The sequence below is a fragment of the Pempheris klunzingeri genome, chromosome 5, assembly GCF_042242105.1.
Source record: "Pempheris klunzingeri isolate RE-2024b chromosome 5, fPemKlu1.hap1, whole genome shotgun sequence".
NCBI lineage: Eukaryota > Metazoa > Chordata > Actinopteri > Acropomatiformes > Pempheridae > Pempheris > Pempheris klunzingeri.
The window spans coordinates 20,760,787-20,786,864 of record NC_092016.1 but is presented as its reverse complement, the minus strand read 5'-3'; the positions used below and the strand labels follow the sequence as shown (position 1 = coordinate 20,786,864).

The window sequence follows — 26,078 nt, the reverse complement described above, 5'->3', positions numbered from 1 at the left end:
AGCACTATTGCCTGTAGTTAGTTAAAGCCAGTGCAGGACAGTGAGAGGGTTCAGTTCAGGATGAATGGGCATCAGTGCACCAAAACAATGCCAGAAGCAGTAGGCTACAGGCCACACAGCATCTGATTCACACAGTCCCACAGCTTCCACCTCAGCAGACAGAAAACAAACAGCTTCATTGTTGGAGACTGACACAGCTGTCCTCACAGTTACACCAGCTTAAACACGCACATCCCCAGATTATTAGTGCTTTAAACACAAAATAAATATATAACAACAGTAATAATACATCTACACGCAGGAGCTACAATAAGAAATTATGTTTATCAAACAATTTCATTGGAATCTTGTATTTATAGGAATCAGATTGTTTGTCAGCCAAGAGCCACAGGATAATAATGTATTTTCTAATGTCATTAATATATAATGTATTTTTTCAATTCAAAGCTGACTGGGCTGAAAGGACAACATACTTAAGAACTACGTAACCATTTGCCAAAGAAGAATGGATCAAAATAGACATAAATGATAATGAAGAATCTTCTTCAGCATAGCTAGCATGGCCTACAATTACATTTTATACGACCCAGACTTTCAGAGCCCAAATAACTCCAAGTTCATAAATCTCTATTGGAATCCTGTCTGCAGTCTGTGGAGATCAGCCAACCACAGTAAAAAAAAAAAAAAAGCCTGGATCATTAAGAATCGCACTGAACCAAGTCAAGAGGAAGAAATGAGTATTTAACTGCAGCAGGGGAAATCGCATCATACATATTTGTTTTCTACAATGCTTTCGCTTTCTAAAATCAACCACAGTTCATGTCAAGGTCAGTTTGATTTCTACAAACACAGCATGACAGAGATGATTACAGCGGCTCAGTAATGAGGCAGCAGGGCTACCGTTTGGACCGGGGAGCAAAAACAATAGCATGACGAGAGCAAATGGTTTCTGGAGCTGTGAGGAAGGCAGAAGCTGTATAAACTGTGTAGAAGCTATGATAAAAAACACAAATCTTATTATCTCTGTGAGGCAAACAGCCTCTCTAAGAGCCTAAATTTCACACCTGACCTCAGTCCTTGGATACAGCAGTGCATGTTTTATCATTATTTACTGGCCAAAGCATAAGGCATCCAACATATTGTACGGTGTGTTACCAAAAAGTCTAACATTGTGCAATACTGGGGCCAGATTATGATGTATACAATCTATGTATATTTGACTCCAGTGTTGTTAACAGACAGTGACTCACTGTCAGACACTTCCACACACTTCCGGCCATCATGTCAGACACGTGACTACGGTACTATCGACCACAGAGCGAAGTTCATGTCAAACTGCAACTACAGTACAGTCTCCTCAGCTGCATGTTTGCACAGGCACTCCGCAGGTTTGCAAGATAAGACAAAGCCACTGGAGTCTGAGCGGGTCATGCCCAGACAGTGCATACCGCAGGAGTGCTGAATGTATCTGGATCCCAGTTTTCTGAAAAATGCAGACTGCTTAGTCAGACTAGAGCCTGGGCAAACTTTCAGTTACAGCTGGCAGGCTGCTGCTCAGCAAAGACGCGGGGACGCAGATCCCAGGACTGTTACCCATCAGGCTTTTTATAACAGAACGGCACAGGAACTCCTGGCAGATAACTTCCCTGTACCCTGTACCCACGGGCACAGGGGACTTCCCTGTAGCTGCAACCTGAACAGACAAAGGTCTCAGACTTCTCCTGAAGTGGCGCCCTCCAGAGAGGAAAGAAATGTGCCCTGCAGCATGTGGATGGTTACACAACAGGCTGGGACTTGCCTTCGAAAGCTTCATACCTGCTGAGCAGCCAGCAAGTCAGCCATGGTGTGTAAACAAGGGCTATAATGTAGGTGTGTAGGTGAGTTACAGTGTGGCCATCCCATGCTTTCCCAACCACACTGACAAAACACATGACGGCTGACACAAGGGCCACATAGTCAAAACACTGAGTCACCTGAAAGCCAGGTTAAGACTCTGTGGCCTGAAATAATTATTCATAATTTTGCTCATTATTACGCAGGTGGAGTTTCCACTCCAGTAAACTAGTGCAGGTAAGAGGGGTGTGAATCTTCTTGGTATTAAGAAGCACGGGCTTTTGCTATGGGTTGTAAAACTTTGAATCTCTTGCAAAGGTTTTGGGACAGTTAAGTGATGTTTTCGTTTTTTGAAAGTAGTATCCCAGCATTCCTCCAAAGCTCACCTGTGTCCCCTGGCTCCGCAGTGTCCAGGCTGGGCTGTTTCCTGCGGAAAGCGACTCTGCTGAATCCCTCCATTCTTCTATGAGGCAACGAGCGCTCCAGCATTGAGACACCAAAGTGAAACGCATTCAAGTAATTGTTAAGAGAGAGAAAGAAAGAAAGAAAGAAAGAAAGAAAGACGGAAAGAAACGCGGTTCCCTCCTTGAAGCAAACTCAGTAGACGTCCAGCTGCGCAGCGGTAGCGCAGCTCAGGTGCGACTGGAAGAAAATCCTGACAGTCTGTGCAGGTGAACTAGTAACGTCACACCACTGAAGACACGCCGAAGTTTGGCAAACAGCTGTACACATGTGTCTGTGAACACATCACCCACTTTCTTCTGCGCAAAGTCACCTTGATGACAGTGTTTCACAAGCCCCGCCCTTCTCTCTGTCTCTGCCCCCCCCCCCATATTGCGTACTGATGGAGCAGACCTCCTCTTCATCACTCCCACACAATGTCCACACTGTTGGCAGTCCACACACACACACACACACACACACACACACACACACACACAAACACACACACACAAAGTTATATTCTCTTCATTAATATTATTAGGAAATTATAAACTGCAATTAAGAGATGATACACTAATAGGATATTTTAAGATGCTAAAACAATATATCAAAATTGTCTAAATTATTGTATATTAGGCTGCAAGATATTTTCAAGATTATCCCTTTAACCCTCTGCTCGACCATATGGTAGAGCACATTTTGACTCACTATACGTATCTTATTGAAAGTGGACATTATTAGTGTAACGTACCTCAACCGAGGTTGAAACAGGTGGAATTAAAGTAAAACATGTTTTTCAATAAGATATAGTGAGTCAAAATGTGCTCTATCATATGGTCGAGCAGAAGGTTAAAGGGTTAAGTGATGGTCACTGGGATTGACCAAATTAGAACAATTGTGAAAAAATTAAATTCTATTTTTTTCTATGGAATTTATTTATTATTTATTTATTTACAGGAATAGGCTTATGTATGCCCCAGACATCAAATCAAGCGTCGGTCTCAGTTTGCCTAATGTATCACTGTATGTTTTTTTGATATTAAGTTAATTTGTTTTGATATTCATTATAGTTACTTGGCTGATCGTTGGAAAACATGTGGACAAGTATGAGGAACAACGTCTAATCTCTATAATTTTACCCTATTGTGTCCTCTATGTGAACGCATTTATAGGTCTACCAACTCCAGAAGCAGAGAGCTCATTTCTGTGGGGTTCATTGAAGACAAATTAACAGACACAAGCACAAAGTCGCATACAAATCTGAGGACAGGTCTTTTATTTACTTGTGAAACCAATTGAACACTGTTTTAAATGGAGGAGAAACTGTAAAACCCACTGTAATACAGCATACAGCTATCGTTCTCTTTAAACCAGGTTTTTTTTTTTTTTTCTGTCATGGGATTAGTCTCTCTCCATCCACTGCTATTTTGTGCAAACAAACCAAGAGAGTTAGGTCACCAATGAGCCTGCATGGGTTCAGGAGCTACTTTGGGACCACACGTATTTTCATCACCCTGTAGTTGCAAAAGTAACAATGCACACTGTTAACAAAGACGAATCCTAACAAATGTACACACAGAGAACACAAAGAGTCACTCATTCAGCGCTGATGAGACAGAACACACAATACTGCCTATGGAGTTTCAGCTTATCCGTTTCGTATCCATGTGGCAAAAGTATGTATTCAGTGCAGTGAGGAGAACATTAACATTTAAGACGTTGTGAGGGTATAAAGACAGAGGGATGGGACTTCAATTATGCAACAAACGTCACACATTACATCCATCTCAGTCAGACTGAGCCCCATTCCTCTGTGATCAAACCGGTGGTTCACACAGAAACAATATATCAGATGTAGCGGTGTAGCATGTAACTGTGTTTTTGTAACTACATTGTTTTTTTTTTTTTGGAGAACGTTGGGGACACTCACTTCTGCTGCCTTGCCTTTCTTGTCAGCCTGCTGGTTAGTTTGTGGTGACAGTAGCGGTTGAGTAAATCTTATTCAGATCAGTCTACTACCAGTGCTCCTGCTATTGCTATAATGCATAGTGCATAATTGTGCTTGGACAGTATTGCATCCGGATTGGAGGAAGCATGTGGAGACGGCAAAACATAGAGATGATACGAAGATGGAAAAGTGTAACACAGGATACTGACAACATCAATCTGACTTTTCTGTCACTGTGGGGGGAACTGAGGTTGTGACCAATACAGTGAAAGAGCTCACCGAGAAGAATGGCAAGAATACAATGGTGACATGACAGAGACGGCAACTGTGGAAGAGGCACACCTTTGGGGAATCCTCTGTTCTTAACTACTGCTAAAGAGATGGAGGTCAGCTCACTCCATGGTCACTTAAACCTGTGCAATTCAAAAGGCAAAAACCCAGGCCAACAGCCCTAGTCCTGATCTCAAACACTCAGCCTCTCATCTATCCCAGTCTCTGAAGAGATCTGAGCTACATCACGGACACAATCTCGTCACTAGAGTCTGCTGTAAAAATAAATAAAAATAATAGGAGGTATAAAATAGTCTTTATGCACATGATTTGCAAAAAAAAAAAAAAATCTCTGTATAAAAAAACACAAGCATCCCAAGAAAGACGTTAGAAAGGTAGTTGAAATCCACCCATCACCACCACAAGAAACAATTGTCTTGTAATGAAATATTTACCTTCATTAGTCTGTTTGCAATGTCAAACCCAGTGTACTCTAACACGCCTATGTAAAAATGGCATACATTTCTGATTATTATACTGACAAAATCCAATGTTTTAAATGCCCTATAGTATGGTTAGGCAAGTTTTTAACCTGTTTACTTGACCAGAAAGAACAAAATTCTATTTTTGATTTGCATTGGTTTTACTTTGTTCAGGACAAGGGATGTAGTGAACGGGCTGAATTGTCTGTGATCACTGAAGTCTTCACCACAGCAGTAAAACACGTCCTGGTTTCCATCTTGAAGAACGACCAACAAACACAGAAAAACACATTCCAGTAATAAATATCTCAGAAACGTGTCACAAATCAATATGTAAATAAATAATCAATAGAGTAAATAAATTATAAATAAATACTAATACGAATAAGGGATCAGATTCCCGTGATTTGTCACTCTGGCATTTTGCGCCTCAGTTCAGTCCTTTCCAGGTCAGGATGTCACTTCCAGAGAAGAAGAGAGCGTCCTGCTCTTCTTCTGCGACCCAGGTAACCAGGAGGCCTGTCGGGGGCCGGATCGTGTAGCGCTTGGGGTGGGGGGGTGGGGTTCACAGAGTCCACTGAGCACCAGGTTGAACTGCTAGGCTGGGGGGAGTTAATCTGAAGGAACCCCCATCTAGAGCGTCTCTGTCTCTGCGTGAATCCATCCAGACCGAGAGGGGGGAGGGGGGGGGCCTGGGCTGGACCAGGTTAGGTGCCGGGGGGCTGGGGTTGCTGGGCCAGACAGTTACGAGGGTCGCAGGGGGAGAGAAGGTTACTGCTGCTGGACAGGACAACGTGGTTTTCCTGGAGGTCTGCCAAAAACTTAGGACTGCAAGAACGCAGAGAGACAGACAAGAGAGTAAATAAGACTGAGTGAAGAAGACTGGTGGTCTATGGCCTCCAGAGGAGGGGAACACTTGTTGGAAGGAACAAGGAATAAGGTTTCACCAAATCAACCAACAGAAATGTGACAAGGGCAAAAATACTAATGTGACGCTCTTGAAAGTTCAACTTTTTGGGAGTTACACTTAATCGTTTCTTGCTGGCATTTGAAATGAGAAAGCTTGATACACCTCTAACGTCTGTATGTTGAATATAAAGCTATTGTGAGCTGACAGTTAGCTTGCTTAGCTTAGCTTAGCATAACCACTAGAACCAGAGGGAAACAGCTAGCACGGCTCTGTCAAACGGTAACAGAATCTACCTGAAGTTTACCGTTTCTAGGCTTGTCAAGATTGTGAGGTTGCGAGGCAACCATAAAACCACCGTGTAGCTTTTATACTTGTACATGCTACTCAAATTAGACATAATGTGACAATTAGGTGGATTTTGTTACCTTTGGACAGAGCCAGATTAGCTTTCCCCCCCAGGTTCCAATCTTTGTGCTATGCTAATATGCTAACAGCAGCTTCATATTTAGTGTACAGACGTGTGAGTAGTATCAATCTTCTCATTGAATGCTTGTCAAGACAGCATTTTCCCCAAAAGTCAAACCACACCAGAGATAATGAAAGGAACTGTTCAAATCATACTTCAAGACAAAGTATTTGGTGAGAACATCTTTGACAGAACAGGAGAAAAAGGGTAACCAGCACAACACCTAAACCAACATGGCCTCAGATTTGTCAGCAGTGTCCTCGTTGCCTTGTTTCAATGTCTCAGTTCAGTGACAAAAATAGACTTATTCTTCAGTCTGTTGGTAAATTCAACAAGGTAGTGACTGAATGCAGTGCTTGAGGTAACAGACTGGCTAACTGGCTTTATGTGACACTTCCATCACTATGAATCACACCAGTGCTTTTCCTGCTGTAGGAAATCAAAATGTCTGCCATCAAAAATATCTTTAAATGAGAAAACTATTGTTCAATGATCAATCAAGTCAGTTAACTTTTATCTTTGAAATGATACCTCACAATATTGTGTTTTTTCTAATTTCTAAATTCTCCTTTTCTAGTACAAAAAGGAGAAATGACATCCAATATACACAGTAAAAGCGTGGATAGAGAACCGCCAAGCAAGACTGAACATGCAAAGTGAAAAACAATTCCTTCACTCCCTTCACCAGAGAGAAGTGTTGATTATGCCATACAAGGGTCTCAGCCATAACCTGTTCGTAACTAGTCAATGTAAAGTGCTAAAAGTGAGAGCATGCGGGACCATTTATCTTCTGCAGATGTCGGTGTGCAACCTTAAAAAGATGTGAAAAAAAATCTATGAGCAGTGAATAGAATGTGATTGGCTGCAACTGGGATCATGTAGCGTGTAATAGATAGATAGATAGATAGATAGATAGATAGATAGATAGATAGATAGATAGATAGATAGATAGATAGATAGATAGATGTCAATGAGCCTGCTACTAATAGGTTTCTACAGCTTGTTACCTGCGGGCTAGGGAGGCTCTCCCTCGCCTTAGTTGAGGGGAGAGTGACGGTACTGAGGCAGCAGGCTGCTGACAATCTACAAGAAACTGATAAATTAGACAGATATACAAAGTGGTGACACTCAGGGTTAGACAATAAGACAGAGAAAACATGGACAGGACAAGACGGGGGAAGGCTTTCTCAGACACAAAGGGACTAGTTTAACCGACTTTTCAGCTGATTCTGATAAGACATATGATTCTCCGGCTGTGGAAATCAGTGTTTCACAATGAAATGTGTGGGAGAAGTCTCGAGAGAAGTCTGTTGGAAAAGACAGCAAAGGGGAGAAATATGAGCAGAGGAGGCAGAAGAAGTGACTGTTCCCACTACACGTCAACTGCAGTACATGCTTGTATAGGGTGAATGTAACTAATATGTTAAACCAATCCCATCTAACAACAGAGACAGAGACAGAGACATGGACACATTTACACACACACACACACACACACACACACACACACACACACACACACACACACGCACATCACATATTCTATTGATTTGTACAACACAAAAAGAGAAAGCCAAACACAGTGGGGCTGAACAATCCTGCTCAACTCCAGAGTACCTGCTGCTCATGGCTCAGCTCTCCTCCACACCAGCCATACTTGTCAGTTCCACTTAAAAAGTTGTTTGTATATATGATTCCTTGTTATCTTAAAAGTTTATTTAATCCATTTCACCTATGCTAAACACGATTATCTGAGGTAGGATAAGGAAGGGAGAGGGGTCAAACAGCATTTGACAGTATAGAGAATAGAAATGTGTTCAGACACTGCCATCTGGTGAGAGACCTCTGTCAAGACATCGGCCATCAGTTGAGGAATAAACCGATTTCGCTTCTCTTTTCTTTTCGGTACAACACGTACAATAAGAGGAGAGGTGAACACAAGGACAATCATATCGGAGGTTGAGGCACAGAGAGGAGGTCTGGCTGGTTTTCATACTACTCTGGACATTAACTATATAACGCACTATAAGCCTGTCAAATGCTTTTTGACAGACACTTTAGATACATACTGACAAAATAAGGCATGCTAGGATGAACATGTACTAGTTATTACTGATACAACATGTACTAGTGGAAAAATCTGTCTCAACAGAATTGATTATATAAATTACATTTTAGTAAAAATGCAAAAAAAACCCTAACATGTAATTCATGGTGTCTGCCACAAGGAGGTGCTGTGCATCACTGTATGCTGAAGCAGATGCTGCAGCCATTTTTTGCTTGTTTTTCACTCTGAAACACCTCCTGGAACTCTACGAAAGCCATAAATGATTTCAGATTTTATGGCAGATGCCAAGAAAGATGCCTGATATCAAACTGCGTGGGGGGGGGGGTTCATTGGAAAATCTTATGCAGTCCAACCGTCGCTCAACCTTAACAATAACAAAAAGGCTGGTCAGTGCTGTTGTAAAGATGTTTTGAGGATGAAGCAAGCTGTTGGGTGCTCTTTCTTCCTCAGGGTTTCTGCTTAGATGTGCGAAACCAAGCTTTTCTTCCTCTCTGTATCCCACCTAATCCTGAGGCTTCTGGGAACTGTGTACATAGTGGATATTGGCGGCGCTTGTAGAAATGATGATGACTCATCGCCTCCGCCGAAGGTGAGGAGATACTGAGGCGGGGCGGCTGGTGCTGTGAGATGGGGACGGCTGACTTTTGTCTTGTCTTGAATAAAAGAGTCGTCTGTACTCTAAGGATAGCCACTCAGGGTCTATCATGACGGGCTGGCTGTCCAGAGACAAATTAGGGTAACTGATGTTAGGCAGGGGTGAAGTTGAGCTCTGGATTGTTTCAGAATGTGTGTCTTGACTCCACGCGGACATGGATTTACAGGTGAATAGCTCTACAGAGGGAGGACTACGGAGAGTCAGGGTGGTGTTCAAGGTGTGGGTGGTGATAATGGAGGGGCTGTGGAGCCTGGTGGGGCTGGAGGGGGCCGTGAAGGCGCCTCTGCCACTTACTTTGGGCGGGCTGCTTTTTATCTTGGGCACTTTAGCGCCACGGCCACGGTGGGTCTGCTCGTGGTCAAACTCCAGGTCCTCCAGGCGTTGAGTCAAGGCCAGTTTCTGCTGGATGGCCATACGGAGGAGGGAGTTCAGTGTCTTCTTCTCATCCTCTGCTGCTGTGAGCTGCCTCTGCATCTCATCCAGCTGTGTAACATACTCATCACATCTACAGACAGAGATATAAAGGGAGAGATTTAGTGGAAGATTTGTGTAACACCTGCAAATACATTCGTTTTTTTTTACGGTGAGCTTAGAAGCCTCATATTTCCCCTCTCACCTTGTGGCAAACATGGCCCTGAGAGACGAGAAGGTGGCAGCATCTTCTTTCAGAGCCTTCAGCTCATTCCTCAGCTTCATCATCGTCTCTGTCACCATCGCCTTTTCATTCTCGTATTTGCTCTTCAAATTTGCCAGTGCGACCTCTGCTGTCTGCAATGTGGATAATTTAACATCTTATTCCAACATGTGGGATTAATTCAGATACATCTAGATGGACAAAAGGTAAGACAAATGATATATTCAGTTTTGGTACATTCACCTGCTTATTGGCCTTCAGCACCAGCCTGAGTGTCGCTATCTGCTCTCTCTTGGTACTGAGAAGGGACTTCAGTTTGAGTATCTCCTCCATGCACAGCTCTTTGTCCTTGTCAAGCATAGGCGCCAGCTCCCTGGCTGCAGCCCTCTGCCTGGACAGCTGCAGTGAGCGGTCAACAGCCCTCTGGAGGTGTTTGATCTGGTCTCTGATGATGGCGTTCAGGTTGTAGATATTCATGGGCTCTTTCCGCAGGTCCCCGCCTGCCTCTGAGGGCACTGGAGATGGGCAAGGAGAGATGCTGATGACTGGGGAGCCCGTGGGATTGCGGGTGGGACTGCTGTGACAGGATGGAGAGTCCGCTGTGTTGGCAGTCGTCTCACTCTGATGGGCGTCTTTGGATGGGGAGTCCATGGGACTGTGCGGGGACTCGGAGGAGCAGGCCGCAGAAACCGCAGCGAGGCGTCGTGCCAGGCGAGGCGAGAGTAAAGCCCGGGGGTCGTCTGAGCCTTTCAGGCTGCCGCTGCGTGTGACGCGGCTCTGGCGGTAGTAGTCCAGCATGACGCGGTTGGGTGTCTCATTGTTGCACAGACACACGTGGTGGTAGAGCTGCGCCAGTTCCTCACTGAAGGTGACCAGCTCATCCTGCGCTGCGTTCAGCATGCCCTGGCTCTCTGTGGCTGTGCTTGAGGCGACTCGAAGCTCTGCCTCCAGGCTCGCCGCCCTCTCCCGGCTCTCACGACAGCTACGCTCCAAATGAGTTACCTGCTTGGGAGAAATAAGTTGGACATTTTGGAGCATCACAGGCAGGCAACTGATGCAGCAATTGCAAACATTAACATACGCTGAATGTAACATTGACTAACCTGTTCACTCAGTGCTTGGACCCTGTCGTCACTGTGGCTGTCTCCCTGCCCCTCCACAGCCTGGTTGTACTTCTCCTTCAGGGCCTTGAGCTCCGCTTTCAGGTCGATCACCTCCGTCACCGCCACCTTGTACTTACACTCCAGGATCTCAAACCCATGAATGTCGGGATCACGGTGACCATTGGCTGGTGGTGAGCAGCCGCCATCAGGTTTCTCACTCTCCTCTAGGTCATCAAGCTCTTTGTCTCCATTGAGACGCTTAATGGTGTTGACGCGCTCCGTCAGACGATGGACTCGATCATTCTGCTCGGTCAGGGCGCCCTGTGTGTGCTGCAGCTGGGTCTGTGACTCCTGCAGGTTCATGAGCAGCGCCGTCTTCTCACACTCCACCTGCAAGGCGCGAGGATACACCACCAGTGAGGGAAAAATACAATGCTGCATGTGTGTTTAATTCTAAACATACACATTAAACCCAGGTCAGTGTTTTAAGCCTTTCAGGCTCAATCACACAAATGTATGAGAGCAGCACAAGTCCATGACATTACGGGGCTGATAAAGATAAAGACCTTGTACCATGCAGCCATCATAATTAGGGCAGGAAGTGAACACAAGCACATTATGGACCAACAATGTATCATATCAGCTGGTCTGTATTTCTGTCTGTACAAACGTGGGTAATGACATGTGGTAAAATTGCTTGCCGACCTGTTGATAAGGACAATAGGAGCTGAAATTAAGTGCTGGATTATGCTCCCACAACCCTGAGAGGGTAAAACCTAATTGATCCAAGCCTCGACACTCACAGAAGGATGCTAAAAGCTAATTAATGTCAACTGAAATTGCGAATATTCTTTAACAGTGTCTGTATTGTGGAAAACATTGATTTGACTAAATTCAACTGGCAATCAGAAGCCCGATGCTGCAGGCTCTTTCCCAGGATGATCAGCTTGAGAGAAAAAATTGATTGGTGAGTAATTGTATTTGCAGAGAAAGGCACACTGCAAATATAGCAGCCACTAATCTAATTTTCTATTCCCCTGCAGAGCTTAGCTAGGGTGAAAATGTATAGTAATGACTTAATTAGATTTTTAGCTTTAATCTAGCCAACTGTGATTTTTTATGCCATTCAACGTCGTGTATGTATTCCTCCTGTACGGGGTGCCTGTTTATGAGAGCGTGCTGCACTCTGTGCCTCAGTGCAAAAGTGACTGTAAGACAAAGACAGCTCCTATATTATATAAGCTCTATATTTATACTCTCTGTTTATATGGAAGTATCTTGAAACGGTGCAGTTCTTGTAGTAGAAATATGAGTGTACTGTGCCTGCGGACAATAAACTTCTATAACAACACGCCTCCCTCTTAGGGTGTCACTTCCGTCTTCCTCTGTTTCTGTCCCCCCCGTCTCTTAACCGAAAGCAGAAATAGTCAGTTCTTGTCTCTATCTTGCCTCTACATCTGCTCCCCGCGCCTACTGGACGCTAATCACCCTGACAGGGCTCCCTTTGTGCTATGATTTGGCGTCATCCACTAAGACACTTGATATATAGCTCATATGGGCATGGGCATAAGCTCACATGCACATGTACAAAAAGTTGCTGCTGTCTCTAGATATGTGTAGTCTGTCACAGCCGAAATAATTAAACTACAATACGTTTCACTCACTCAGTAAAGCCTGCAGTCTAGTATGCTGTTTTTTCCTGTTTTTTTCTCTTGCTCCCACATTGTCATCACCTTCTCATTTCCCTGCCGTTGCCAGTAGCAAACTATGACCAGGGCTGCTTTCATCAGCACAGCAATGAACACTGACACCAAACAAATATAAAGACACGCCCAAACAGACAACTGATAAGACCCCTCAGGCTCTGCGCTAAAAACTGAAAGGTACTGTGGGAAAATGGATCAATATAGCCGCCTTCTAATATGCTGCGTGTTGCTGGTTTCATCCCTCTGCAGTAAATTATCTTGTTGGTAGCAGCTTTAAAGCGACTGAGGTCTTCCAGACAGTAACTCAACACAAAGCCAATGTGGCATTCAAGTGGCGTCAGTACTGACCTTTAAAAGGAACATTCAATGATACAGAAGTGCTTTTAGCAGCTGTAAGTCAACACTGGTGATTTTACTTATTAATTATTATTATGAGCGATCTGATTTGCAATGATCTTCTCTTACAACCCACCTGGAGCAGCTGCTGTTTGAGTTTCTGCATCTCGGACAGGTTGAGCTCACTGAACAGGTCCGGCACAGGGAGCAGGCCTTCTCCCTTCCGTCCTGCCCGGTACTCCCCATTCATCTTAGCCAGTCCCGTGCCTGCGTGAACGTGGCCGTTTCGGCGGTTGTTGTCCTCATTGTTGCCATTAGCAGCAGGGATGGCGCTGCCGTTGGTGCCGTTGGTCCCGTTGGTCTCCTCAGGGAACTTGAGGCCCTCAACGCCGGTGACGGTGAGCGCCAGGTGGGCCCCTGCTCCGTAGACGCTGTCGCTCAAGCTGATGTGGTGGGCCAGTTCCTTCCTCAGATTGTTCTTCTGCTCGCGCTCACTCTTGAGGGCATCCAGGGCCTCCTCCAGCTGACCCTCAGAAATGTCCTTCAGACGTAACGCATCTTCCAGCTGACTGTTGAGAAGAACAGTCTCCTCCTCTAAAACCTTGATTTCATGTTTCAGTCCCTCGTACTCCACCTGGGAAGAAGCAGGAAGCACAGGCGGGGACAGGAAAAGAAAGGAGTAGAAAATCTTTAATCTAAGTACTTGATTAGATTTTAAAACATAAGAATCCTGTTTGTTGAGGACTGGGTGGCCCAAACAAAGGTCAAAATAGAGGCAATGGTGTGAATAAAACAAACAATTACAGCAGGAAAGTTAATAAAAAGCACCCTTTAGACATTAATAAGAAGTGTTTTCCCCTTTAAAATGTTTATTTCAAATCTTAAAAAAAGATTTTAGAGCCAAGCGATATTGACTAAAATCAAACAGCAATCAAATGAAACTACTGTTCACTACTACTACTATCTCAAACTACTCAGTAGCTTGAGATTTAGAATATGACAATGTAGTATTTTGGTTGTGAATGGAGCTGAACAATACGCCTGGATGAAATTGATTTGATTACAAAGCAGGTAAAGGAATTTTTCATGCCATGTAAAAAAAAACCTCTCACTTACTGTGATGTAACCTTTGCAGTAAGACCAGCGATATCTAAGTCTTACATCACACTTACACAGAGTGATGTGTAGATATATGACCTTAATCTACTTTAGCTCAGCACTGGTATTAGAAATTGTGACTCAGGCCAATACAGACACTGTCTGACTGTGTAACAGGACAGGGAGTACTGTAGGTCCTTAAGGGTAATAAAGGACAGTGAGCAATTAGATGAGAGCACTGTTTGATCCAGTGCATCCTGGAAATGATACTAAAAAACATTAAGGAGACCACATCAGAAGGCAGTTTTGGAAGTAATATTGGGAAATTAAGTGTGAGTCATTCATCTCGACTGACAAAGCTGTTTGGGATGTGTGAGTGGTAATGACTAAAATGGTGAGGGTCTTCATACTGACCTGGCTCTGCTTGAGCGTGGACACCAGTTTCTGCAGCGTGATGTTCTCCTCCTCCAGCTCAGTGTAGTCCTGGAGCAGCCTGGTCTCTCTGAACTTGTACTCCTTGATCTCTTCCCTCATCCTGTTCCTCTGTAGCTCCAGTGTCTCGTTACTCTGGAGCAGAGAAAAAAGGGGGTGGATAGAGAAAAACGCAAGGGGAGAAAGAAGATCACAGTGAGGAGAGAGAAAGACTGGAATTACGTTCATTACCTAAATCTGTGCCAGACAATATTAAACACTTTATCAAAGTTGATGAAAAAACTTCACTATGTTAAATGCACTGTGTCAGCCATCTCTGTGTCCCGGGAAGATCATTATCTCAGCTCACGTGCTGTGCACACATGAAACAGGAGCATATGCTGGACCAGATAAACTGTCCATTACAGAAGTGCACCAGCCACAAAAGCCATAAATCTGAGTTCATTAGGCGGCAGCACAGGGAATAAGTTGAGACCTCAGCAAAATTGCCTGTGCCCACAAAACTATTGGTGATAAGTTTTATTCTGAGGGATAGGGACGTGTATTTACAGGTCAGAAATGACAAGCAGAATAGGAATGAGGTTCTTATCTGTCAAGACAGACATGACTCTAAGTATGGTATTCAAAGTCATTTACAGTATATGTACGCATATGTGTGTGTGTGTGTGTGTGTGTGTGTGTGTTTCTCTCACTGCAGAGCTGCCTGCAGCTCCCCTGCAGCTCTCTGTGCATATGGCAGAAGTGCTGACCCACAGACAGTGTCAGGAGTGGGTGGGTTCACGCACAGGAGGGAGACCTGAGACACATACGGCCTCTTTTGTGCTTTGAACCTCCAGGTCCTCAGTGTGTGTTTGGGGGTGGGTGACAATTGTGCTTTTTAGAAACTGTCAGCTGGAGTGAAACTGAAGACCATTATGAACCTTTTGATTTGTACAGTGGCTGACAACAGCTCTTTTACTAGCTAATGGAGCCTCTACTGTAAAATGGACTGAAGGACAGTGGGGCTGCTTCACTGCTTCACTTTAAGAACAAATCCTATTACCGTAAATAACAACATGTTTTTTTGGATGCCCTATCATTGATTATAATGACCTTCCCTTGCTACATGTTGTCCAATTACATATTCATGACAATGCAGGGAATTGCACTGAGCTGGCCATGAAGTGCACAGGATTAGAGGCCAATTATCACTCAGAGAGGCTCTATAGAAGCGTAGCTGATCAGGGGCCACAGTGGCCGGGGTCAGGGACAGTGCGGCACACAATGCTGGCAGCGAGCCCAACACAGGGCAGAGATGGGCAACGAGCCTCTGATCTGGAGTTCACAGCACAGACTGCGGCTGTGAAAGCTTTACTGGGTCCATAAAACAATGGCGAATATAGCTGAAGTCCAGCTATCTTGTATTCATTCATCATAACCACCACTGTTGCTGTATTGATGGAGCATAAATATGAGATATTAACACAGTATACGTAATGTGACTCTTTTGAGGGCAGAAGTCAAGGTTTACTGTAGGTCAGTGATACTCAACTCACGACCTGAAGACGTTTCACTGAGCTCCCACTAAGTATACAAAGTAGTGTTGACAGACTGCCAACACTAAAATCCTGTTGCACTTTTGTTTTGTCAAATATCAAACACCATTTTGAGCCAAAATATGCTCGCTTCAGTGAAGTCTTCCTGCCGGGTAGCACAGCAAGAAATGAGAAAATTAAGCCGTCACGATCGTGACAGCTGCTGCAGAGAAAGCCACGGCCACTTTGCTTCGTGGAACTTCGGGAACTCGCCAAAAAGGGTGAGCCATTTGTGGACGCTGAACTTGTGAAAGTTTGCATGTTTGCAAATATGGAGGAGTTGTGTTGTTTGTAGGACACAAGCACAAAGATGACATCAGCAACTGTGCGAAACAAATTCAACCGCAGCACAGGGACTGGGAAATTTGTACGAGGGCAGCTTTTTAGCTTTACTTTCTGAAGTGAAATCTGTGGATTAGATGTCAATCGCGCCGACAGATGAAACTGATACTGTGCAACTGTCTGTATTTATGACGTACCAAACACTGACAGTGCTTGGAAGAGACAAACCAACAAACCAAAGAACAAATAGTTAAGTAACACAAATAAATACAGACACATTAATGCCGAATGAGTAATGGTGCATAGTTCAAATGCGTTTTCAACTTATTTCTTAATAATGTCATGTTCTGGCTTACAACTGCAGACTAAACCTAGCAAAATAAACATGTTTTTTTTTCTTGATGAATCTGTATGAATGTAATACTAATGATGTTTGTGAAAAGTTTGCTTGGAACCTGCACAAACCTTTTGATTAGATGTGAATTGTGACAAATGAAGCCCCCTGTGTGGCAGCAACACCTGCTTCTCACGATGAAAAGGCGACTCCTCCTCCTCATTAATGGACATCATGCATGCAAATGAGGGTTTCAAAGAGAGCCGAAAGCCATTTGATGAACACTTCATCAAAGAGCCATGACCGTGACGCAAACAGGTAACAGGTGTGCACATGAAGAATAAGAACTCATCAGGAATACATCACAAAAATCCCTTCTCCAAACGAAAACACTTGACTTTGTTCAATATGCTCCATAATTCTCCATAACACGCACAGACAGTAACAACTGAGCCTCACAACACTCCCCAGTGAATGAGTGTGTGTTTGTAGGCGCTGGCTGTGTGATGAGAGCAGCGTGGCTCACTCTGTCCCCACACATGTGCCGAGCTCAGGGCATTTCACTTATTCCCCAGCTTAGCACCGGATTTGCCCCCCACAATGGGGTCGTGGCCGCGTTGTCTGACCCCCGCTCGAACTCCTGCGCTGCCCGACACAGTGGCTGCAGACCTGTATGAATGCAGTTGCACGTACACACATGCATATTGTCTCCTCTGCGTGAGTTTTGACCCCTTTCTGCCTGTTACTCTGAGGCAAATCAAAAACACTGATCTCGTGTAAGGTCATGTACATGTACATTATCTAAGGCAAGGCAGAATGTGGACACTAGTCTGCTAGAAATTCAGGAAATTGCAACAATGAACGACTATGCAAAAACAGCAGCTCTTTACCTTCAGTTTGTTATACTTCTCTCACTTTTCCTGAGTTTTCACAAAGTTCACAAACCACTGACATAGCTACAGATTATTTCTTTTATTTCAGGAATGCAAAAGTCATTCAGTCAACACACCTTTCAAAATAAATGGGATTTCTTACCATCTCAACCATCACCAATCTTCTATGCAACTACAGCTAATTTCGCATGTCTTAGATTAAAATCTAAAACGTGAAAACGTGAGAGAATTTTATGGTACTACTAAAATGAGCGTGCACTTTTTAACTGTTGGCAAGCTCACCTCTCGCAGCTCCTGCACGAGTGCGTTGAGCCTCTCGTTCTCGGCCTGGGCGTTGGACGCCACTGAACGGCTCAGAGTCACCTCCGTCTGCAGCTCCAGCAGACGGCCCATGTAGTAGGCCTCCTTACAGGCCGACTCCTGCAGCAACGTCTCCTCATTGGTCTCCCCATCCTCTGCCACCTTACGCTGGTTAGTGTAGGCCTGGCCGAACGCCTGGGAGGAAGAAAAGGAGGGATGGTCAGAGGAGGGGGACAGAGTGAGAGCAATGCAAAAATAATAATATAAAAACCAACAACCATCTTTTGCAAAGCCAAAGCTGAAGTGGCACTGATTCAAATCCTGTCATATTGCATCAACATCCTAATCCATGAGAGGGATCTGCACCCGTGTGCAGTAATTCCAGCACATCCTTCACACTTACGGCCACTAGGCGCACTCCTGCTGTACTTTTGACCACCTACAGCACTGACGGCACACTTGCAGGGGCTGTCCCTCAAGGATACCTGCTTTCTGTCAATGTGGGATGATGTTTCACTGTGATCAATAGAAACACTGTTCCCATTTTCCTGACACAGGTTTTCACGGCACTGAGAGCTGACTTGTCGTGATAAAGGAGCCGAGGCTTGATTGAGAAAATCAAAGCATGCATCCACAGCAAAACAGGCCTACCACACTAGACCTACAGTTCCACTATAGTTCTGTCACATACGCACACAAGCTCGGCTAGCAAAGTGAAATGTAGAGACGTGCAGTTACTTTGTGCAGGGTTAAGGGAATAAGATATCATGTATAATGTACGAACGTGCACTCTTGCGCTATATTCTCCTGACAAGGCTGCCTGAATGTAGACAGGAGCGGAAACCGCACAGTCCTCTACACACATGCAGCAGCCGCATTGGTGGCTCAATAAATACTATGAAGCATCCTTCACTTTCTCAGCAGATCGGCAGGAAAAACAGTGTGGGAGACAGAGGATCCCACAAATACTTTATGCTTTACAATGGCCACATGAAAATGTAAACAATACAGCATGTACAGTTATCACAGTCCTCCTGGACAGAGTTACTCAAGTGAATTCTGAGTGCAGCCTAAATCACAAGGGAGCTGTATATTTTGGATTAGAGTATCAATAATTCACACAGATTCTTCCCAATCCCACCTCGACACAATAACAACAATTTCCCTGTTCAAGATAAATCATTTATGGGGTACAAGCATCCATTATTTGGAGAAGACATAAGCTCCAGTGTGCAGCTGTCTTTTCATGCAAGTCATTTTTCACTTTTCTATTTACTCCTGATTCATGAGCTCACAGGTTAAGCACGCTGCATGCAGCATGCTGAGGTCCTATTGTTAGGCAGGGGCAATTTATTACAGCCATACACCTACTTTAGTACAGATCTTGGAATACAGAGAGCACTGGCACAGACGGGAGGGGTTGGCTTGTGGATGTTTAGCCACTGTGATGATGTGTTTCTGCTAAATAAGTAGGTGTGCAGTTGGGTGTGGGTGAATGAGTGGAGCAGATTTGCCGGCAGAGAGATTTTACCGTTGCCTAATTAGCCTTATTGACCACCTCCCTGCGTCACATCTGACCTGCTGTTTGAATCCTCACCACCAGACAGCAGAGCAACAGCAGGCTGGTTTAAACAACAGATCCGGCCACTGTCAACGCTGTCCTGTCTTAATGGCGGCAGTCATTGTCAAACAGCTCAAATAAATGATGATGCACTCAATTTTTCATTCTGTCTATATGAGCTCACAATTCATCTGCATGCTGTAAATCAAGTAAATAAAGCACTGTTCTTTCAAAGAGGCACGATTCCCTCGGTAGACATATTTATTCTAATTCAATACACCCTTTTGTTTTTGCAGTGAATTACAAATGTAACAGTTAGCATATGAATAAGAGGCACTGGTAGTGCAGTGAAACGGCTGTAAATACACAGAAGATTTAACATTTAACCAAAAAACTGTCCTCAAGGATTTACTTTGAAATAAATAGAAGAAATAGAAAACAAGCAAGTAATACTGTATCATCATTTTCTCTCATTCCCCCCCTTAGTCTCATCTCTTTTATGTTCACACTCTCTTGTTCAGTCGCCCTCGTGCCCTCTCTCGCTCTCCAGGGAGGCACAGTGTGATTGTAGTGAATGATGAAGAGGGAGGGCCTCAGGAACAAAACAGCTGATTAATTCTAAGCACAGTGTGACTGAATGAGCTCCCAATCTCGTTCCAGATGAGAGGCTGTCAATGTCCGAGCAGGCCTCACAGGAACAACTGGGTCCTACAGGAGGACGAGCAAAAAACCGTTGGACTCCTATTTTGGATGTAGTCCAAGGGGAGATCAAAGATTTACCAAAAGAGCAAAGCGTGTGAGCACGGTTGGCTGGAAGTAAAATGCACGATATTAACTTTTTGTTACCTAAATCGCAACACTAACAGAGACAGTTACAGCAAGAAAAAAGGATGAACAAGCTAAAAACTGCCTGGGAAGTGCGACTGTATTTATAAAGTCTTGTAGACTGATTTATTTACAACTCTATTTCAGTGTGTTCTTCAGTTCTTGTGCTTCTTGTTGTTTCAAGATATGTGTCACTTTTTCCATAAAGAGGATTTCTTCAACTAATATTAGCTACTGGTCCTTTGGTGGTGCTACCCTTCCCCAGTTCCCTGTTAGAGCTGTTTAGCTTTTTACTAATAGTATTTTAATCAAATATCTATTGCTTCCCATCACACATTCCTACATGTTACTTGTACACTATACTGTTCAAAACAGGAAGATCTGGGTACTATTTGAGAACTGCGTTTTTTCAGTATCTTAGTTTGAGGAATATAAAGATGTCTGGCAAAATACACCATACAAACTACAGCATATTGTCATATGTCTTGAAGAAATAGCTCTACATATTGGGAAATATGCTTAGTTTCTTAGTTTAGTTTAGAATTTTAGCATAAATCACTACAAACACGCAGAACCACACACAGTAACAGACACACAGACAGAAGGACGGCCCCAGTCGCAGGGACTGATTCGGCTGCAACTCATCCAGAATCTGTGGATCTTGGAATGCGTAATGGGAGGCAGATGGTTTCATAACAACCCTTCTTCTTGGGCTGAGCCGCGCTCCTCGAAGTCCGCCCGCTCCATCTGCCTCCTGCTCCTGCGTCTGATGACTGAGGCTCAACATTTACACATTAAAGGAGCGCAGTCCGCTCTGGTCCTGCTGATAATGTTGCGCCACAGCTTCTGATGGGATAAAAATAACACTATGACAGCTCTGCATTTTTCAGGCTAATTACATTAATGTCACTGACACTACTGCGTGCTTTATCGTTACAGTGATGGATTTGCAGTGGCCTTGTAGCTGTATCCTAATTGGCAAACATGACATAGTTATTCAAGCCAGATAACATATGAGGAACAGTGAGGAAGATTAAAGTTTAATACAGTTTCCATAATATGAGGAAACTGATGGAGTCACTGTTTGGAGGCCTGTTTGTTTTTTTATGAACTGAAAAACCCATAATGCATTCAACCTTGAGGCTTCTCGTCCTTCTGTTCCTCAGTGGATAAAGTCCAGACAATAGAGCTCCTTTCTATAGATATTCATCCCTGGGGCCATGGAAACAGGAGCAGACAGAGGGAACAAAACCCAGTGCTATACCAGAGTGAGAGGAGGAGCGTGTGCAACGCTGAAATCCTTCCCTTTCTCTTGCGGTTCCTAATGAGTAGTCAGGGGAGGACCTGTGGGTGTGTGATCTTGTATGTGTGTGTGTATATACACCAGGAGTCTATTTTTACACCCAGGAGAGAGAAGAAGATTGAACTATTTCTCTAACAGTAATTAATTTCCACCAAACTTTGGTGGTTATGTGGACATGCGAGCCCTGCAACATACTCCATAAAAATAAGTTTATGTATGTATACATAGTAATACAAAGCTAGCAAGGGATCTAGTCTTGATTAAATTTTTAAGGTCAGAGAGAAATGCTTAGAGCTAAAAGCACATGCTAGAGGCTGAAATTCAAACAGTGCAGATAGTTTTAGTGAATTTAAGTGCTAATTATTCAGGATTTTAATTAGATGATCTTCATTAATTCATTAATTAATCATTAATAACTGTGCAGTCAGATAAGAATTGATGGTTAAAGAGAAACAAAAATAAAATGAGATCATAGATTTAATTTGCAAAACAGATTAAAATCATTTAGGTAATATAAAGCTATTTAAATTCTATGAAAATACAAGATGAGAAATGCACCACTTTCATGGCTCCATTTGAAAGAGACTGCCGAGCACTAATCTCTGTCTGCTGCTACAATATTTTGATAAGTAATGGGGAAGCAGAAATCAGGGTATTAGTCAACTCATAAGACAAAAAAAGTCTTGTATATAACAGACACACACACGCACACACACACACACTAGCAGCCGTACATGCAGGAAGCGACACACACACACACTGTTGCGTCCTGTCCAGATGGTCGACCCAGCCAACCACGTCAGGGATTTCAGTACCATGGAGAGAGACATGCAGGACTGCTGCTGAGAAGCCACGCAGCTGTCAGCGTCATGAACCGTGTGTGTGGAAATGTGTGTGTGTGCGAGAGAGAGAGCGAGCGAGGCCAAATAGATAGAGGGATAAAAGACAGACAGAGAGAGAGATAGAGAGACAGAGAGAGAGAGAGAGAGAGCGAGACAGAGAGACATTCTGTCTTGCTGCAGCATGTGTACCTGTATGCTAGGAAATGTGGGATCATTTGGTTATATTTAGGTCAGTCACTCTGTCAATCACTTGCTTGAGTTATAAAGTCACATCCCGCCAGCCACATCACTGTTATGAGACCAAACCAAATAATCTATTACAAAAAAAGACCAGCAGGAAGAAAACAAAAGCTCTTAAATCTCATAAACAATCACAGGAGAACAGCATCCTCCAAACTAATGGAGGAGACGCATGTCAGAGGCAGGGGGCCATGCGTCGACCTCCACTCACAACAATCACATATCAGCCTGGGGTGAGTGAACGGAGCTTTATCCCTGACTCACTAACTCCTTTTGACAAGCACATGTTTGACAGGGGCGCACAGGTCTGAGGAGGTAAACAGCACAGCAGAGCGGGAAGAAAAAGTTGCTGAGTGTCTCTACGGTCTGGCAATTTTAATTACAAATGAAACTGATGATGCAGCTTCTCCAGTTTGGTTAGTGAATAACCTTCACATAATGTTGCAAACTCTAGTTATGTTCATATCTTTAAACAATATGTCACTCTTGCGTGATTATTAGAAATATTCATTCCTTTGTGATCAAGAAATGTAATTTTACTGCTGCAGTTGCTCTGAATAAGAACAGTGTCTTAAAGGGGTATCCAGTGATTTGGTATTGCATGCCAATAAATATGGGGGACTCACAGGAGACTGAGGCCAATACATTCTGAATTTTGGTCTCTTAGTGTGGGTTGAACTTCAAAAACACCAGATCCCATAATGCATCTCAGGAGTATCTTTCGTTAGACAACCCTGCCTCCTAAAAGCCCATTTCTTTCAATCTGAATCAAGCCAACGCTGAAATAACCCTAATGACATCACAATGACATCATCAGGGTTATTTTTTTAAACTTCAGGGGCGCAGGAGACATTACACAAGTGTTTGAGCAGGCTGAGTAGTACTTTTCATGACAACTGAACATGTGGAAGATAAGTGTAGTGCACCTTTATATGGCAGATATTAAGCACTGCACAGACATTAGACCTCCTCTGACACCCAATCAGAGTGATGCTTCAGCTTATCATATTCAGTATCCTAAAGAGGCTCTGGTGTGCTTAAAACCCATATCTACGCTGAGCCACTGAGGCAGGTTTATGGGAAATATAGCCCTGGCAGACTTTGCCCTTTAACAAGGACACAGAAACCTCCCCATGTGCTTCTCAGCCACAGGGAAAAGTGCCAAGTCAAGAGATCTGTCATCTATAAAAACACACAAGCATATTTTCACAAGCAAGGGGGGAAGCTGGGTAATCACAGCCTAGCAAGAATGGAGGTCAGTCTAGCGACACTTAACAAAATTTAGACGTAGAGCAGATGATTACAGGTAATTACATTATACTTTTGACAGAATTCAGCAACTGCGTATGCATACAAAGTGTGCCGTCCTTTGTGAAGTTAAAATTACTAAAAATGGACGCTCCACTACAAGCATTGCTTTGTGTGTGTGTGTGTGTGTGTGTGTGGGTGTCCATGTGCTTTCAGGCACTCTACTGAATCAACAGGAATGCTTATGGTTTATCATTATAATGCTGAGTGTGCAGGCATGCTCTACTGCACCATTTAAAGCTCTTCAATTCATGAATTACTGTCCACATAAACACTGAGCTGCCCTAATATGGTTGTTTTATAGATAGTAAGGAGGGTGAATGTGACTTGCCCTTCTTTCTGCTCCTCTTTACTGAAATGCTACTTAGCACAGTGGAGCCTATTATTCCTCTGATAACAATATGCTATTATGCACACGAGGAAAAAAAATATCTATAAAGCGGGACAACAGCTGAAAGACGCCTTAACGTGCTCTACAGTAGAAAATCCCTACCAGTTGTGACAAATCCACAATAGTGCCACATCTGTTGCTTACTCACTAACAAAATAAGTTCATGCTGTGTAAGGCTGAGAGGTCTGCCAGGGGACAGGCTGGGTTTAGTTCAAATGATGTGGCTTGCTAAAGTGATTCAATTTGGCCCAAGTCTGCTCATGATAAGGAAGATGCTTGGATTATTTCCCAGAATGCCTGTCACTCAAGTGTGCTCAGTCTGTGCCTGGCTGAATGGACATTGAATTGGTAGACAGAGAAGCAGCTGGGCATAAGATTAATTTGCTGGATACCACTTGACTCCTTGTGTCCCGTCCTTTCTCCTCAGATCCGTCCTTCCATTCTCCTCCAAACTCCTAACTGTTGCCGCTGCTGCCTTGATGACAAGCTGTTATATCTCCTGCAGAGTTCATTTCTTCCTGGATGTAAAAGACATTTTGTAAGACTGGAGTCACAATATAAAGAGACAAAGAGGATTTTCTTTTGCTGTGCGATTGAATATGAAGCTCTGATAGCATTAGAGCGCTAACAAACTGCCCGCTGTACCAGCTGCAACTGTGTCGGATGTAGTTTTCTCTCTGCTTGGTAATGTGCCCCGCAGGAGATCATGAACAAGTCAACGACAAAAACACATGGCCTGCCCTTCAGGCCATCTCGGCACACGGGTACATACTCAAAAATACACATGGCTACAGGCAGGCCCGTACATGCACTTCGCTGGTATTCATCCTGGACTCCTGCCATTCATTTGTAGGGAGACCAAGAGCCATCAGACTGGAATGGAAAACCAAAAAGCACTGAGTTAGAAGGACAAGACAAGGGTTTAATGCAGAGTGCCCTCTGAGTGTCCTGACACTGACCGACGGAAGGAAAGAAGGAGGAATGAAGGAAAGCAGGAAGGTTCAATTGCAAATGAAATATAACCAAGAAACCAACAAATCATCACATTATTAGGAACAAATCAGTCTTTTTGATAAACAAGATGAGAAAAGTTGTTGACTTGATAGTTTTGACATCATAGACAAAGCAACAATGTTTATACCCTAATGTTTTTTTTTACTTTACACTCCAAGGGCTGAAAACAATGATTTTCATCATCAATTAGGTGTCATCAATCATCAGTTAGGTGTCCTCAGTGTTGAGGTTGTGGTGAGTTGTGTTATAAAATAACAATTTAAGGGCACTGCAGCCCAGATTGGGTATTTTTGGGGTGTTTTTGTCCCTGACAGTGTGTGTGTGTGTGTGTGTGTGTGTGTGTGTGTGTGCAGGTGTGTAACTACACGAGTGAGTAAGCGTGTCACTGCAATAGCTGCGTCCCAGACATATCCTCCCCCTGAGGGTACAACCTGACAAACGCAGTGCTTCACTGACGCCCTCAGAATCAACAGAACAAACAAGCCAAAGTGAAAGATTTCACTGATCACGATCCCTTAGGTCTAAAATACCAGTGCAAATGATCTATTTTACTGTTTTAGTAGCTTCCTCTGTTCTTTCTGCTCCTAATCCCTCAAAGGTCAAATGTTTCCAGTCAAATATTTTTATCCATCCTTGTCCAAAATCCTTTAAGTGGTCTCTCCCTCCATCGTAATCCTCTGAAATGACAACAGACCATTTCCATTATGATCCTTCACTAAGTACTGAGGAGACTTCCTTACTCATCCGAGTGTTCAGGGACATGCCTGGGGTGAAGAAGAATTAGAGCGCTAATGCAGTGAGCGTGGCGACCGCATCACTCTGTCTC

At 43.7% G+C, this 26,078-nt stretch overlaps 2 protein-coding genes across 4 annotated transcripts in view; both read right to left on the bottom strand.

The window, feature by feature from the left end:
* fgd4a (FYVE, RhoGEF and PH domain containing 4a) overlaps positions 1 to 2,338 on the bottom strand; it is a 49,423-nt gene extending 47,085 nt beyond the window's left edge. For all 3 annotated transcript variants that reach the window (XM_070830563.1, XM_070830564.1, XM_070830565.1), the window contains exon 1: positions 2,220 to 2,338. In XM_070830563.1, coding sequence (XP_070686664.1) covers positions 2,220 to 2,322 — 103 coding nt within the window. In that variant the 5' untranslated portion in view covers positions 2,323 to 2,338. The remainder of the gene's footprint in view (positions 1 to 2,219) is intronic.
* Positions 2,339 to 5,684: 3,346 nt separating this feature from the next.
* Positions 5,685 to 26,078, bottom strand: part of bicd1a (bicaudal D homolog 1a) — a 28,640-nt gene continuing 8,246 nt past the window's right edge. The window contains exons 2-10 of the mRNA XM_070830648.1: positions 17,751 to 17,963; positions 14,368 to 14,520; positions 12,992 to 13,489; positions 10,814 to 11,203; positions 9,954 to 10,712; positions 9,693 to 9,844; positions 9,371 to 9,581; positions 7,361 to 7,446; positions 5,685 to 5,805 (exon numbers count right to left, since the gene is read on the bottom strand). Of these exons, the coding sequence (XP_070686749.1) occupies positions 5,685 to 5,805; positions 7,361 to 7,446; positions 9,371 to 9,581; positions 9,693 to 9,844; positions 9,954 to 10,712; positions 10,814 to 11,203; positions 12,992 to 13,489; positions 14,368 to 14,520; positions 17,751 to 17,963 (2,583 nt within the window). The remainder of the gene's footprint in view (positions 5,806 to 7,360; positions 7,447 to 9,370; positions 9,582 to 9,692; positions 9,845 to 9,953; positions 10,713 to 10,813; positions 11,204 to 12,991; positions 13,490 to 14,367; positions 14,521 to 17,750; positions 17,964 to 26,078) is intronic.